Source organism: Saimiri boliviensis, chromosome 3 (assembly GCF_048565385.1).
Source record: "Saimiri boliviensis isolate mSaiBol1 chromosome 3, mSaiBol1.pri, whole genome shotgun sequence".
In the NCBI taxonomy this organism is placed as follows: domain Eukaryota; kingdom Metazoa; phylum Chordata; class Mammalia; order Primates; family Cebidae; genus Saimiri; species Saimiri boliviensis.
Genome location: NC_133451.1, coordinates 150,197,573 through 150,215,011, shown reverse-complemented (window position 1 = coordinate 150,215,011; position 17,439 = coordinate 150,197,573). Strand labels below are relative to the sequence as shown.

At 46.0% G+C, this 17,439-nt stretch overlaps 1 protein-coding gene across 1 annotated transcript in view; it reads left to right on the top strand.

Moving 5' to 3' along the window:
• The first annotated feature begins 7,603 nt into the window (after positions 1-7,603).
• NOCT (nocturnin) overlaps positions 7,604-17,439 on the top strand; it is a 26,137-nt gene continuing 16,301 nt past the window's right edge. The window contains exon 1 of the mRNA XM_039479065.2: positions 7,604-8,029. Coding sequence (XP_039334999.1) covers positions 7,840-8,029 — 190 coding nt within the window. The 5' untranslated portion in view covers positions 7,604-7,839. The remainder of the gene's footprint in view (positions 8,030-17,439) is intronic.

Sequence of the window (17,439 nt, the reverse complement as noted above, 5' to 3'; positions counted from 1 at the left end):
TGGTCAGGAGGCTGATCTCAAACTCCTGACCTCATGATCCGCCCACCTCAGTCTCCCAAAGTGCTGAGATTACAGGCATGAGCCACTGGGCCCAGTCTCAGTCCCCATCTTGACCTTTTGGGATAATTCCTTTTTTCTTTTTTTTTAAGATGGGGTTTCCTCATGATGGCCAGGCTGGTCTTGAACTCCTGACCTCAGGTGATCCACCCACCTTGGCCTCCCAAAGTGCTAGGATTACAGGTGTGAGCCCCTTTTGGGATAATTCTTCACTCTTACACCCTTCTAGAGGTGTTTCTTTCTCCCACCACCCACCCACCCCCAACTTTTTATTTATTTATTTATTTATTTATTTATTTATGAGACGGAGTTTCGCTCTTGTTATGCAGGCTGGAGTGCCATGGCGCGATCTCGGTTCACTGCAGCCTCCGCCTCCTGGGTTCAGGCAATTCTCCTGCCTCAGCCTCCTGAGTGGCTGGGATTACAGGCACGTGCCACCATGCCCAGCTAATTTTTTGTATTTTTAGGAGAGACGGGGTTTCACCATGTTGACCTGGATGGTCTCGATCTCTGACCTCGTGATCTACCCGCCTCGACCTCTCAAAGTGCTGGGATTACAGGCTTGAGCCACCCCACCCGGCCTTATTTATTTTTTTAACTGCTGATTCCCTAGAGGCAGATATAGACGCTGTTTCCTTTCTCTTATAAACCAACAAGTATCTGAGACAGGTCTCAATCAATTTAGTTTATTTTGCCAAGGTTAAGGACATCCTAGAGGAGACAGAGGGAGGGTATGGTAATCCACACGTTGCAAAAGAAAAGGAGCAGGGAGGGAATAGTCAATTATGTATTTATCTCACGCTCAGTAAATGGGCACTTTACATATGATAAGGTGAATCTAGAGTAGCTACCTATGGAGATAGTTAACCTTTTATCTGTAGCTATATGCTTAGGAACAAAAGCAAGGCAGTTTCTTGTATGACTTAGCTTTCAGCTTAATTTTTTTATTTTGGCAGAGTGAACTGGGATCCCAAGTTTATTTTCCTTTCACATACTCTCAAGACACCAATCTCTCTCCTTGTTCTCCTCTGGCCAAGTCTCAAGCCTCTTTCCCTTCTGCCAACTCCTTGAAGGTACAAGTTTCATAGGATTTTCATCCCTAATGTTTTTTCGATTCCACTCAAAAGACCTTTTTGTGGGTGAAGTCATTAGCCATGGCTTCAATTACTGAACTCTATTTCTTTATTTACTGAGACTGGTTCTGGCACTGTCACCCAGGCTGGGCAATGGCATGATTGTAGCTCACTGCAGCCTGGAATTCCTGGGCTCAAAGGATCCTACTGCCTTAGCCTCATGAGTAGTTGGGACTACCAACACACGTCACCACATTGGGACTAATTTTTTTTTTTTTTTTTTTTTTTTTTTGAGATGGAGTCTCATTCTCTCCCAGGCTGGAGTGCAGTGGCGCAACCTTGCCTCACTGCAACCTCCTCCTCCTGGGTTCAAGTGATTCTCCTGCCTCAGCCTCCTGAGCAGCTGGGACTACAGGATCGTGCCACCATGCCCGGCTAATTTTTAGTAGAGACGGGGTTTCACCATGTTAGCCAAGGTAGCCTTAATCTCCTGACCTCCTGATGCACCCACCTCAGCCTCTCAAAGTGCTAGGATTGCAGGCATGAGTCACTGCACCTGGTCAAATTTTAAAAAAATTTTTTAGAGACAAGGTCTCACTATATTGCCCAGGTTAGTCTCAAACTCCTGGCCGCAAGTGATCCTTCCACCTCACCTCCCGAAGTGGTGGGATTACAGGAGTAAGCCACCATGCCTGGCCCATAGTTTCAATTGTTTACAAAGTGACTCCACTTTTGTAAACACCTTTGTGATATGTTCCATGGACACATCACAATTATATGTTCACATATCAACTCACTATCTTCCCCTGAGAGCAGCATCTCCACCCGTTATCCCCATTTGGTGCCATTATCCATCAAGTACCAAAGTCATCACTAGATTCCATTATCTCCTTCCTCAGCCCGTAGATGCAACCTCATTCAACCCTATGGTTCTTCTTTTTCTTTTTTCTTCTTTTCTTTTTTTTAAGATGGGGTTTCACCATGTTGGTCAGGCTGGTCTTGAACTCCCAACCTCAAGTGATCCACCCGCCTTAGCCTCAAAGTGCTTGGATTACAGGCGTGAGCCACCATGCCCGGCTAACCCTATGGTTCTGTCTCTCACAGTTTTTTAATCCATCTCCTTTCCACCAGCCTGCCCCTGGTTTATTTATTTGGGAGGTGGCATTCAGGGAAGAAGAGGGATGTGCATCAGAATCACCTGTGTAATGTTCTTAAGGAAACATACAGGCCCAGTGTGGTGGCTCACACCTGTAATCCTAGTACTTTGGGAGGTGAAGGCGGGATGATCACTTGAGGCCAGGAGTTGGAGACCAACCTGGGCAACACAGCCAGACTCTGTCTCTCCAGAAAATTTAAATAATCATTTGGGCATGATGATGAATGCCTGTAGTCTCAGCTGCTGGGGAGGCTGAGGCAGGAAAATCGTTTGAGCCCAGACATTGGAGGTTATAGTGAGCTATCACCTCACCACTGCACTCCAGCCTAGATGACAAAGAGAAACTTCTCAAAAAATTAAATAAAAAATGAACTAATAACCATTACATACCCTGCCCCATCTCCAGAGTTTCTGAACCTGTATACACTCTTCCTCATCTTCACTGTCCTTACCCATTTAAACACTGCTGGTAGAATGATCCAGTCATCCTTCAAAAATGCAATTGTGTTAGTACAACCTGTCTGTTTAGCCTTTCAGTGGGTCCACAGAACCTTCAGGATAAAGTCCAGACTCCTCTCAAAAGCTGTCACCTTGGGTTCTCGCCCACAGCTTCCACCTCATCTGCTGCCACTCCCTGTGAGCACCCTGCACTCAACCCTTATCAAATGGTAGTACTTGCTGTTCCTGGAACACGCCTTCTTTCCTAGCCTTAGTGTTCTCTTTTCTGTGGATATCCTCTGTGATACCTCTCCACTTGGCAGTCACTTTGTTCAAAAAGCCTCTGCTGACTTCTCTAGGCAATTAGGCATTTCTGTCAGAGGTGCTGGAACCAGAGCAACTCCATCTTGAATGGAGGCTGAGACCTACTGGGCTGCATTGTCAGGAGGTTAAGGGTTTCTTTTTTTTTTTGAGACGGAGTTTCACTCTTGTTACCCAGGCTGGAGTGCAATGGCGCGATCTCAGCTCACCGCAACCTCCGCCTCCTGGGTTCAGGCGATTCTCTTGCTTCAGCCTCCTGAGTAGCTGGGATTACAGGCACGCGCCACCATGCCCAGCTAATTTTTTTGTATTTTTAGTAGAGACGGGGTTTCACCATGTTGACCAGGATGGTCTCGATCTCTTGACCTCGTGATCCACCCGCCTCGGCCTCCCAAAGTGCTGGGATTACAGGCTTGAGCCACCGTGTCCGGCCCGGTTAAGGGTTTCTAACACAGGATGAGATAGGAGGTCGGCACAAGATATAGATCAGCTGATGAAAGAGGATTTGATAAAGAAACCAGCCAGCCGAGTTCTTTGGCTCACGCCTGTAATCCCAATACTTTGGGAGGCCGAGGTGGACAGATCACAAGGTCAGGAGTTTGAGACCAGCCTGGCCAACATAATGAAACCACATCTCTACTAAAAAGATACAAATTTAGTTGAATGTGGTGGCACGTGCCTGTAGTCCCCGCTACTCAGGAGACTGAGGCAGGAGAATCGCTTGACCCCAGGAGGCAGAGGATGGGATGAGCCAAGATGGCGCCTTTGCACTCCAGCCTGGGTGGCAGAGGGAGATTCCATCTTAAAAAAAAAAAAAAAAAAAAAAAAAAAAAAAAAGAAAGAAAAGAGAAAAAAAGAAACTAGCCAAAACCCACCACAGCCAAGACAGTGATGAAGGTGACCTCTGGTTGTCCTCACTGCTCATAGTGTACTACACTATAATTATAATTCATTAGCATGATAAAAGACACTCCCATCAATATCGTGATAGGTTTTTTTTGTTTGTTTGTTTTTTTTGAGGCAGAGTTTCGCTCTTGTTACCCAGGCTGGAGTGCAATGGTGTGATCTCAGCTTACCACAACCTCTGCCTCCTGGGTTCAGGCAATTCTCCTGCCTCAGCCTCCTGGGTAGCTGGGATTATAGGCACTCGCCACCATGCCCAGCTAATTTTTTGTATTTTTAGTAGAGACGGAGTTTCACCATGTTGACCAGGATGGTCTCGATCTCTTGACCTGGTGATCCACCCACCTCGGCCTCCCAAAGTGCTGAGATTAGAGGCTTGAGCCACCGCACCCAGCAGGTTTTTTTTTTTTTTTTTTTTGAGACAGAGTTTTGCTCTTGTTGCCCAGACTAGTGTGCAAAGGTGCAGTCTTGGCTCACTGCAACCTCCACCTGCCAAGTAGCAATTCTCCTGCCCCAGCCTCCAAAGTAGCTAAAATTACAGGCATGCATCACCACACCTGGCTAATTTTGTTTTTTTTTTTGTACTATTAGAGCTGGGGTTCTTCGATGTTGGTCAGGCTGGTCTCGAACTCTCGACCTCAGGTGATCCACCCGCCTTGGCCTCCCAGAGTGTTGGGATTACAGGCCTGTGCTACCGCACTGGGCCTCCCCAATATTTTATTATGAAATTCTCCAAATATTTGGGGGGAAAATAATTGTAAGTGAACACTCATGCCGGGACTCGGAAACTGATACCCCAAAATATGGTGAATGAACTGAATGAACTGAAGCCTCCAGGTCTCTCTGACCTCACTGTCCTGTACCATCTCTCCCAAAGCACAAGATGAAGATGAAGCTCCTTTATCTGGCTACAATCCAGACTCACCAAAAGGCAACTTTTTTTTCCTCCCCTCCCTGTAAGACCAAAAACATAATCACCTGAACAGACCCTTTGGTGCAAGTTCATCACTGTGCCCTGATCCGTCCACTTTCCCCCAGTTATCCCCTCAACAGAATGCCTCAGCTCCCCTCTCCCCAAGTCTGTTTGCCAGGATGATAGACAAGCTTCTGAACCCCGTTGTGGGTGGGAAATCACCGTGTGATTCTCCCTGCGCACACGTTAATGAATGTACGTGACTTTTCTCCTCCCATTAATCTGCCTTTTGTGAGTTGCTTTTTCAGCGAACTTCAGAAGACAAAGGGAACATTTTTCCCATAGTCCCTATACCCATAGATACCCACCACCTAGATTCAAAGTCAGCATTGCTATATTTGCAAAAAACTTTTTATAGGCTAATTTTATTATCACCTTTTTAAAAAATGTTCTTTTTGCAACTACTGCTCCTTGTGGAGCAGGGCTACCCCATGGGCAGTGTGCCCAGAGTAGCTTCTTAGCGTCTTTTCTTTTATTTTTTATTTATTTATTTATTTATTTATTTATTTATTTATTTTTGAGACGGAGTTTCTCTGTGTCCCAGGCTGGAGTGCAGTGGCACAATCTCGGCTAGCTGTAACCTCTGCCTCCCAGGTTCAAGCGATTTTCCTGTCTCAGCATCCTAAGAGTAGCTAGGATTACAGGCGGGTGCCACCACATCCGGCTAAGTTTTTTTGTATTTTTAGTAGAGACGGGTTTTCATCTCGTTAGTCAGGCTGATCTCCAACTCCTGACCTCATAATCTGCCCCCCTCGGCCTCCCAAAGTGCTGGGATTACAGGCACGAGCCGCCCCGCCCGGCCACAATATTATCACCTTTTATTTCACCTAATGACTAAGGTATGATTCTATGTTTTATAGATAAAGAAACTGAAACTGAGGCTTTAATGACTTCCAAGAAGCTTGTCTGCCAGAAGTTGTAATCAACTTGTGCCAGCTGTTCTGTCCATACCCTCCAGGTGTTAGATAACCTAAGTCTGAAAAATATTTAGAGTATTCTTGTGATGAAAGGCTTGCAATTCCACAACACAGGGGAATCAGCAAAATAATGGGAAAATCAATACTTTTTTTTTTTTTTTTTTTTTTGAGACGGAGTCTTGCTCTGTCGCCAGGCTGGAGGCTCACTGCAACCTCTGCCTCCTGGGTTCGAGCGATTCTTTCGCCTCAGCCTCCCGAGTAGCTGGGACTACAGGCGCGTGCCACCATGCCCGGCTAATATTTGTATTTTTAGTAGAGACGGGGTTTCACCATGTTGGCCAGGATGGTCTCGATCTCTTGACCTGATGATCCTCCCGCCTCGGCCTTCCAAAGTGCTGGGATTACAGGCGTGAGCCACCGCGCCCAGCCAGAATACATTTTTTATTTATTTTATTTTTATTTTTTTTTTTTTTTTTGAGATGGAGTTTAACTCTTGTTATCCAGGCTGGAGTGCAATGGCGCGATCTCGGCTCACCGCAACCTCCGTCTCCCGGGTTCAAGCAATTCTCCTGCCTCAGCCTCCCGAGTAGCTGGGACTACAGGCGTGCACCACCATGCCCAGCTAATTTTTGTATTTTTAGTAGAGTCGGGGTTTCACCATGTTGACCAGGATGGTCTCGATCTCTTGACCTCGTGATCCACTTGCCTTGGCCTCCCAAAGTGCTGGGATTACAGGCTTGAGCCACCGCGCCCGGCCAGAATACATTTTTAACTCATGAGTCGTTCAGAGAAGAATCCAGTCTTGGGTTTATCCTTCCCGCTCATCCCATTTCCATTCCTAATTAGTCATCATTTCCTGACCAGCCTATCTGGTATGTTTCTTCCATCCATTATTTTCCAGTAACAGTAACCCGGTGCAGGTCTACAATATCTCTTGCTTCACCTGATTTCCTTTCTGCCTTTTCATGAACCAGAGACATGTGATTTCCAATTAAAGCACAGCCCTGACCATATCATTGTCCAGTTTACAAAACGTCAGCGGCTCGCAGCTATCTACTGAATTAAGCCTAGTATAATCCGCTTCCTTCTACAACATATCTACGCATCTGTTCTCTTATTCCTTAGCTTCCAGGACTGAGTTGTTTCCCCGCATACACACTCATTTACTTTTTTCATTTATAACTCACCACCACCCCCTCCAAAGTTTCACTGGGGTAAATTCTAGAGCTTCACGTCATAGGCCAAGTCAAATGCCAATCCTTCTAACGAAGCTTCTAGAGATCCCGGGCATGTTGTCATCTATGTCGCCAATCTCTGGCATGTTGTGGTACTGATCTCAGTCTACCTTGTAGAGCTTTCTGATTTCCCTTGCCACCTTCTACCCCCTTTGCCTGAGTATAACATCTTTTGCTGTATCCACACAAACCTGCGCAGGCACACACGAACGCCGTCTGCCACTCAGACAGACACGTGTCCCCGGGGCCACAGCCCTGTAACTGTCTCGGGATTCCCAGCCGGTGGGCGCTTCCATGCCGGTCAGCCGAAGGGGACTCTTGTTATTTCAGAACCGCTTCAACGGATACCTCTTTCTTTAGACCGCTTAGGGTTTCTATTCCATAGATCAGCCTAAGTTTCCCTTCCTTTTAAAATAGGATTACCCCGGGTCGAGGGAGCCCGGCGTGGCCGTGCGGTAGCTGGGTCCCGCGGATCCCCCTCCAGCTCCCGCTTGGTAGCGCCCGCTTTGTCAGCGCGCAGCGCTTGCCTAGCGCCCTGCAGCTCTCGCCAGGTCTCACCGCAGACTGTGCAGACGCAGCGCTCGTGCGCCTCCCTCTCGGGCTCGGCTGCCCGGGATTTCCCCAGGACCTGCGCGGCGCGAGAAGGAGGCTGGGAGCATCCGCCCAGACTGCCCGGACTGTCGGCTCGACTCGCCGCCTTTGGCCCCCAGCCGGCCTCCGCTCCTCGGGCGCTCGAGGGGCCGCGGTGGTGGCAGTGGCACCCGGCATGTTTCAGAGCCCGCGGCGGCTTTGCTCGGCCCTGCTGCAGAGGGACGCGCCCGGCCTGCGCCGCCTGCCCGCTCCCGGGCTGCGCCGCCCGTCTTCCCCGCCGGCGGCTGCCCCTAGGCCCGCATCCCCCCGGCTGCTGGCGGCGGCCTCGGCGGCCTCCGGCGCCGTAAGGTCGTGTTCCCGAACAGGTGAGTGCACCGCGGTTCCGGGCGGAGAACGCCACCGCCACCAACGCTTGGCCGCCACCTGGAGACAGCGCGGAATGAATGGGAAGCCCCGGGCTGCCGGTCGTGGGGTCTGGCCTGGAAGTGGGTCCTTTCCCGGAGCAACCTTCTCTGTTCCCGTTTTCCTCTTTCCCTGTCCCCAGACTTGCCTGGGGCTTGTATCAAGACTGGTAAGAACTGGGAGACTGGATTCAGGTTCCTGCTTAACCCTTGGAGGCCGTGGTTTGAGGATTTCTTGCTCTTGACCTACGTTAAATTTCCCCCTTCCGAGGCCGCGAGTTACTGTGTTGGTTGCACTTTTTATTGCAGTACTTAACGGAAATTTTTATGGAAAAAAAAAATCTAAATGATGTTTGTTTGCTCATGGCTTGCGTGGTCTAGATATTATATTTTTTAAGTCGTGATAATAACACGTTGATTAGTTTTACGTTTCTTTGCTTTTTTTTTTTTTTTTTTTTTTTTTTTTGGAGCCTTCCACTCGATACTTAACATCATTTTGCCCTGTGTACCTAAGATCTTGTAAAAGTGTGGCCTTCGTTTCTCCAAGAGCTGTTTTTATACATCATAGTGACTACCCTAAGTTTTCCTTTTTTGCCTCCTCGGTTTCTGCCTGGGCACACGTTACCATGGCCACAGATTAATTGTACTTTTAAAATTGATAAATTTTTTTCTTTCAAACTGGCAATTCATAACACGTTTTTAAATTTAATTTTATTGATTTTTATTTGTTTTTATTTATTTATTTATTTTGAGACGGAGTCTGTCGCTTAGGCTGGAGTGCAGTGGTGAGTCTCGACTCACTGCAACCTCCGCCTCTTGGGTTCAAGTGATTCTCCTGCCTTAGCCTCCCTAATAGCTGGGACTACAGTCACCCCGCATCATGCACGGCTAATTTTTTGTATTTTTAGTAGAGACGGGGTTTCACTATGTTGACCAGGCTGGTCTCGAACTCCTAACCTCGAGATCTGCCCGCCTCCGCCTCCCAAAGTGCTGGGATTACAGGCGTGAGCCACCGCGCCCTGACCTAACACATTTTTTAAGGTGTATTTTGGTTGCCTTCGAGCTGCCAGATAATTGCTATTTAAGACATTTGTATATCCATTCCAGACTATATGTAACTACATTTTGCTAGTAAAGTTTTGGATTAATTTAAGAAAGACAAATTGAGCAATAGAAAGAATAGGGTCAATGTAGCTTTCCTTAATTAACAGAAGTGGTTGCCTAAGCACAGATGCTCACACCTGTAAATCCCAACATTTTGGGAAGCTGAGGCAGGAGGTTGCTTAAACCCAAGAGTTGTAGACCAGCCTGGGCAATAGAGTGAGACCCAGTTGCTATAAAATTTTAAAAATAGGCCTGGTGTGGGAATACAGTTAGCTTGTGTAAAACAGATAGAGATTGCTGTGTTATCTGAGTAATAAATATCAGGTCAGATTGGAATGTTGGGCTTTTGATCCAAGAAAGTATTTAATAAACTTCTTTTAAGAAATCCTCTGAAACCCCCTAGTTTTACAGATAAGGAAGTTGAAGGACTTTATGGTACTTAAACTTTTGTAGGCAGTTACTAAATTTTCCTGTTTCATGCAGTTTTAGCTTCAGCAGCTTGTTGGAAGAAACACGTGCATGCATTGATTCATTCATTGCTTGTTCACTCATTCCAGATCTTTACAGAATGTCTCACACAACGTGGCTTTATTATAGGAGGCAAAAGGAACATGAGCTTTAGTCAGTCCCTAAGGAGTTTACTGCCCAGTAAGAGATGAGATTTGCACAAAGAAATGGCTGTTTAATGAAATGAAACATCTTTTATTCTCTCGGCTTGCAAACGGCACAAGGGTACAGGAAAGCAGGAAGTCCCTTTTAGACTTCTAGAAGTGGGTGGCATTTCAGCTGGATCTTGAAGCATGGTTAGGACTGGAAGAGATTAAAGCATTTTGTTTAGGAAAAGCAGGAGTAAATGTGAAAAGGCATGGGACACAGATGAGAAGGGTAAGTGCTCTTTAATTCTTTTTTTTTTTTTTTGAAACAAGATCTCTCACACTGTCACCCAGGCTGGAGTGCAATGGTGCCATCTCTGCCCACTGCAGCCTCTACCTCCTAGGCTCAAGCAATTCTCCTGTCTCAGCCTCCCGAGTAGCTGTGACTACAGGCACACCACTGTGCCTGGCTAATTTTGTATTTTTAGTAGAGACAGGATTTCAATATGTTGCCCAGGCCCAGCTTGAACTTTTCAGCTCAGGTGATTCACCTGCCTTGGCTTCCCAAATTTCTGGGATTATAGGCATGAACCATTGGCACGAACCAGCCTATGAAGAGCTTTTTAAAAATGCAGATTCTGGGACCTGCGGTGGCTCAGGCCAATTGTCCTGGTGCTTGAGAGGCGAGGCTGTGTGTTCAAGGCCAGCCGGGGCAATATAAAAAGCTTTCATTGATTTAAAAAAATATTTTAAAAATAATAAAAATTAAAATGCAGATTAGTGGATCCGACTGTAGACTTATTAAGTCTGAGTCATTTATGCTGTGCCTTGGATTCCACATAACTAAGTGAAATGACAAAATAATAAACTCAAGTTTGTTTATCTATACCCCCAAATTTGGACATCTGGCACCTATATGTGAGAGAGAGACATTGAAGGGGCTGAAAGCTCCTCTCCCATCCAGAGCTTTGTATTAGTGAGTAGTGAGTCCCAACACCTGTCCGCATTTGCTGATCAGTTCCCACATAACTTATGCCTCTTGACAATTGGTGGTTATTTGGAAGATAAGTACACTCCCTTTGGAGTTATCAAATTCCAGATTGTTAGAATTAAAAGGTAACCTTGGGGATGATCTCGGTGTTTGGCTTCCTTTTCTCAAGCAAGGATAGCATCTCCCATAAGAGGTAGCAGTTGCCACAGTTACTGTACTGGATGAAATGCAGTTGGAAGTCATCTGTGGGTTTATAAATGCTATCCTCCACATCCCTCCTCCTCAGAGAATGAAGAGTTGGCTGAACTGTTCTCCACCATTAGAACATTTGCTTTTTTCATGGTACAATTTTAAAGGCAAATGCCACCAGCTTATTTGAGAAGGCAGCTTTATTTAATATGTCCTTTAACTATGCGAGTAAACTGCTTATGAGAGAAGAAATGGGAAAGCTTGTAATTATCAAGCTGCTATGGACTAAATTGCTTTCCTGTGGGAAAACTAATGTATGGTTTTTCTGTAGCATTCAATGGCAACAGTTTAAATGTGGTGAAGGGGGCTGAGGGAGTGCCTCTGGAGTTAATAACCATGGCTCCAGATTCACATTCCACATACTTCCATTATTAACCTTTGCAAATCATTTAACCTTGCTTGCTGTCTCAACACTAGACTTTTATCTAGAACAAATAAATAAGATTAATTGATAGCAATTTATCCACAAGCTTTATTGAACAGTACATGAAAAGGTGACATGACTAATTGCAGCTGGAGTTGAGAAGAAAGAGAAATCAGTGTGGCTGTATCTGTCAAGAAACAATTTGCTTTGAATAGGTGAAAAAGGAGGATGCTTTCGAAGGGGACAGATTGTGTGTGGTGGGGGACAGGCAGGAAGACCACACACACACACACACACACACACAAACACACACACACAATGCCTGGAAGAAGGTGGTGCATGCAGGAGCAGGGGCAAGCATCTTAGGAAGAGAGGTGCAGGCAGAATCTTCTTGGACTCTTGTTAAAATGCAGATTTCTGGTCTTTCATCCTTCTGCTTGAGTCAGATTTCTCCAGAGGAGAAATCTGGTGAAGTGAATATTTAACAAGTGCCCCAGGGGATTCCTTCCAAAAAGCTTAGGGTGTATTTAGTGTATTTATGAGCTCTGCCCCTCCTTTTCCCAGAGGTACTTATTCCTGGAAAGCTTGAGAAGCTCTAGAGAGGATTCTGGAAGAGGCTTAAGATCTTCTTTGGCCTGAAGTGGTGGTTCATGCCTGTAATCTCAGTACTTTGGGAGGCCGAGGCGCAGATCACTTGAACTCAGGAGTTCAAGACCAGCCTGGGCAACATGGTGAAACCCTGTCCACACACACACAAAATAGCCAAGTATGGTTGTGCACACCTGTACATCCCAGCTGCTTGCGAAGCTAAGGCAGGAGAATCACTTGAACCCGGGAGGCAGAGGCATCAGTGAGCTGAGATCATGCCACTGCTCTCTAGCCTGGCGACAGAGTAGGAACAAGACTCTGGCAGTGGCTTGCCTGCAATCCCAACACTTTGGGAGGCCAAGGCAGGTGGATCACAAGGCCAACATTGCCAACATGGTGAAACCCCGTCTTTACTAAAATACAAAACTTAGCTGTGCGTGGTGGTGCGCCCCTGTAGGCCCAGCTACTCGGGAGGCTGAGGCAGGAGAATTGCTTGAACCTGGGAGGTGGAGGTTGCAGTGAGCCGAGATTGCTACACTGCATTCCAGCCTGGTGAAAGAGCAAGACTCCGCCTCAAAAAAAGAAGAAGAAGAATCTTTGACCTTGGGGCCTAAGGCAATTCAGGAGACCCCTGAGCATGAACATTGGCCTCAACAAAAGCAGCTTAAAAAAAAAAATAGCATTTTTTTCCATAGAGATGGGCTTTGCCACGTTGCCCAAGCTGGTCTTGAAATCCTGGGCTCAAGCAGTGCTCCGGCCTCAGCCTCCCTAAAGTGCTGGGTTTACAGACTTGACCCAGCCAAAAACAGCTTTTAAGAAAGGAAAGAAATTCCCGGGCAGGCACGATGGCTCACACCTGTAATCCCAGCACTTTGGGAGGCCGAGGCACGCAGATCACAGGGTCAGGAGTTCTAGACCAGCCTGGCCAACATGGAGAAACCCCGTCTCTACTAAAAAAACAAGATTAGCTAGGCGTGGTGGCGCATGCCTGCAATCCCTGCTACTCTTGAGGAGGCTAAGACAGGAGAATCTCTTGAATCCAGGAGACAGGGTGCAGTGGGCTGAGATCGCACCACTGCACTCCAGCCTGGGCAACAAGAGCGGACTGGGCAACAACTCCGTCTCAAAAAAAAAAAAAGGGGGGGCGGGGGAAGAAATTTGTATCTGAATGTATCCATGTAGTCATACAACTTAGAGAGTGGGTAAAGTAACCAAGGCGGTTTCTATGATGTTTACTAAAAGTGAGGCAATTGTGTTCTGGCTTTTTGGAGTTAGGGAGACACAGCATCTGTATTTGTTGTTAGAGTCACTCCTGACTAATCAGTTGATAGGTTTTGATACCCATCTAAGTGGTCGTTATCATACTTAAGTAAATAGTTAGAAATTTGAAGGACAGTGGGCATAGGTGTTTAGCCTCATAGTAAACCCACTTAGACTTTCATAGAAAACAGCTAAGATATTTTTTATTTATTGTTATTCTTAGAATGGGAGAAAATCAACCTTTCCACGGAGGCAGTGAGACCTCAAGTGGAAACCTTAGCTGTCCTCTGTCTCTATGTGGCCTTAAAGCAACACTTGAATCATATGGTAATACTTAGCATGAATTCTGTGTCAGGGATGTGGGCAACAGTGCCCAGGAGAAAGAAGGCTAAACAAAATTGGTACCATCTAATTTGAATGTCCCTATAACATTTTTTTTCTCCTTCCAGCATCAAAAAAAATACATGGGCCCCATTCAGATCTTCTGGATTTTAATATCTGCAAGTGGGGCCTGAGCATCTGCTGATTCTGGCATAGTCCTGGGTAGATAACAGCCACATACTAACAACACAGGCCGACACCTGTGAGGGGGCTCGTTTTACTAAATGCTTAACACTAAATGCTTTACTAAATGGGGGGATAATGGAGGAATAGCATTAGGAAAAATATCTGATGTTGATGATGGATTGATGGATGCAGCAAACCACCATGGCATGTGTATACCTCTGTAACAAACCTGCATGTTCTGCACATGTAGCCCAGAACTTAAAGTATTTTTTAAAATGTTATCATGATGCAGCATTCCTTAATATAAAAGTCTTATTACAAAAAAAAAAAAAAGAAGAGGCCTATTCTAAGTTTCTCAATGGTGTGATTCTCCTGTCTCCAAAAATTAGAGACCACTGTTGGACTGTGGAGAGTTGTGCAGAAAGGAAAATTTTTATTGTATTTATTGTAGAGACAGGGTCTCACTGTGTTGCCCAGGCTGCTCTTGAACTCTTTGCAAGTCCATAAAAATAAGTGCTGGGAAGTTACGATGCTGGCCGGGTACAGTGGCTCACGCCCATGCCTGTAATCCCAGCACTTTGGGAGGCCAAGGAGGGTATATCACTGGAGGTCAGTAGTTCAAGATTAGTCAGGCAACATGGCAAAACCCCATCTCTACTAAAAATACAAAAATTAGCCAGGTGTGGTGGTGTGTGCCTGTAATCCCAGCTACTCAGGAGGCTGAGGCAAGAGAATTGCTCGAACCAGGGAGGTGGAGGTTGTAGCAAGCTCCCTGCGCTCCAGCCTGGGCAACAGAACGAGATTCCATCTCAAAAAAAAAAAAAAAAAAAAATTTACGATGCATCCAAAGTGACAGTAAGAATTGTTCCAGAAGGATACCTGGGAAATTCCCTGGTCTTGTTGCATCCTCCCCAGCTGTCTTCCTTTCCCTTCTTTTCTGTCTTTCCTCCAACTCTGAGGTTCCAGTACTTAAACAGCCCTGTCTGCTGCTCTGCAAATATGCTTGTGACTCCAAATACCTTGTCCAGTACAGGGTGCAAAGTAAGTTACACTGCAGATTCTAATAATACCTGGGGCATAATACTCTTCTATTTCCTCTTGTGTGTTTTGCTTTTTTCGTGCTAACTATCATTGAAGGTCTGCTGAAGGAAACTGTTTATCTTTCAAATCCTGTAGGTCCAATAGACTCACTGAGACTTGTTTCTAGAATTAGTTTCTCTTTTTTTGTAGAGACAGGGGTCTCAGCTCAGACTGGTCTGGAACTCTGGGCTCAAGCAGTCTTTCCACGTCTGCCTCCCAAACTACTGGAATACAGGTGTGAGGAACCAAGCCAGGTCTCCATTCATATTTTAGTGTTTTTATCGCTTCTCTGTTTTCATGAGATTTTCTGAAAATTCCTGTTCTGCAGCCATTGTAAATTCCTAGACATTTCTAGTTCTTTAGTTGCTCCTTTTTTCACGGAAGTCCGTTTTGTGTCTATAACGTCTTTTGTGCTTAAAATATATCAAGATGTGTGTGCCTCTAGTTCTCCTTTAGGCCTTTCTCTTGGAGAGGAGGGGAGTTGGCATGTTGTTTTGTTTGTTTGAGACGAAGTCACCCAGGCTGGAGTGCCGTGGTGTGACTTCAGCTCATCGCGACCTCAGCTGGTTCAAGCACCCCTCCCACCTCAGCCTCCCAAGTAGCTGGGGCCACAGGCGTGCGCCACCATGCCCGGCCCAATAATACAAAAATTACTGGATTTTTAGTAGAGACGGGTTTTCCCTATGTTGGCCAGGCTGGTCTCAAACTCCTGCCCCAGCATCCCAAAGTACTGGGATTACAGGCGTGAGCCATTTCTGAGTGGAAAGGTCATCTGGAGAGTGGGCAGCCAGGCTTCCTTGTTGAATGCATGAGAGGGGGCAGGCTGGTAACTACCACCTTTGCCAAAGGAAGGGTTTCGTTCTGTGTTCTTCAGTCCAACCCCCGCTCTGCTTTTTAAAACCATCCTTGAGGTTCAGAGTTAGCTCCTGATCTGGTCTGCTTCTCTTTCAGGTCCATTACCCTTGCCAGCCGTTCTAAAGCCATCACCTCTTTCCTTGGAGCATTCTTTGGTTCTACGGAGCAGGCAAAAGCCACCCTTCCCTTTGTCTGAGAGAAGGGACATGTGTAACTAGTGCCGCTGTCCGCTTTCATTCTTGAACACACTGTCCTAACAGTTACCCCTCAACCTCTCCTGCCCTTTCTATGTGTTGACTCAGCTTGGAGTTTCTTCAAGGTGCTCTTGGGAAAAACCACATTCACCTTTGGTAACTTGTCCTGCCCTTTCCTTCACTCTGGTTTCTCTGAATTCAAACTTGTTTCTGTCGTCTTGGAACTCCACCAAGTTTTTGCTCCGTTGATGTCATGCGTCCCTTCTTGTTTCCCAGTGTTACTGATATTCTTTAAAAAGTTTTAAATATAGGTACTTTATTTCTTCAAGATCTTAGAAAGGAGAGAAAGTAAAATATATTCTCCACAGCTGTCTTGGCCTAGAACCAACCTGCCCAGTGATGTCCAACTTACTCAATGATATGCAACATAAACATATATATTTTTTGAAACAGAGTTCAAAAAACTCTGCCTAGGTTGCAGCTCTCACCGCAACCTCCACCTCCCAGGTTCAAGTGATTCTCCTGCCTCAGCCTCCTGAGTAGCTGGGATTACAGGCACCCGCCACTAGGCCTGGCTAACTTTTTTTTTGTATCTGTAGTAGAGACGGGGTTTTGCCATGTTGGCCAGTCTGGTCTTGAACTCCTGGTCTCAAGTGATCCACCTGTCTCAGCCTCCCAGTGTGCCAGGATTACAAGCGTGAGCCAATGTACCTGGCTTTTTTTTTTTTTTTTTTTTTTTTTTTGAAACAGGATATTGCTGTCACCCAGACAGGAGTGCAGTTGTGCAGAGACAGCTCACTGCAGGCTCAACCTCCTGGGCTCATGCGATCCTCCTGCCTCAGCCTCTCAAGTAGCTGGGACCACAGGCACATGCCACCGTGCCTGGTTAAAGGCTCATTTTAATATAATCTGGAGCAGAGGTTGGCAAACTTTTTCCATAAAGAGCCAGCTAGTAAATATTTTAGGTTTTCTGGGCCATATGTCTGTTGCAGCTACTCAGCTCTGCTGTTGTAGTATGAAAACAGCATAGACAATACAATATGTAAACTTTATTTATGGACACTAAAATTTGAATTTCATGTCATGAAATATTACTGTTCTTAAGGGTGTTTTTTTCCAACGGTTTACAACTATAAAAGCCTTTCTTAGCTCACAGGCAGTACGAAGACAAGATGCTGCCGGACTTCACCCATGGGTCGCAGCTGGTAGATCCCTGATCTAGAGAGGCCTCTGTACAGTCGGCAGAAGGCTCCTTATAGTTTCATGTTTCCACTCACAACTGTAAAAACACATCATTTTCCGAATGTCCCAGAAATGTTACTGATAGGGGATCACCAGATTTTTAGGTTTTGCTTTTTCGCGTTTCATTTCCAGGGATTGTGCTGGAAAAGCCCAGCTTGTGGAAATGATTTGTCAGCCAACAGACAACTAAGCACCAATCGAACATGTTAAGCTAAGCGTTTATCGTGGAGGGATTTCCTTCTCCTTAGAGAGCTTTTCCATATGAGTCTGTCACGGCTGAAGGTATAGCTCAGCCTTGTTGGAAGATGCTTCAGCTTTCTTGTCTGGTCTGAGGCTGCTGCCTGGCA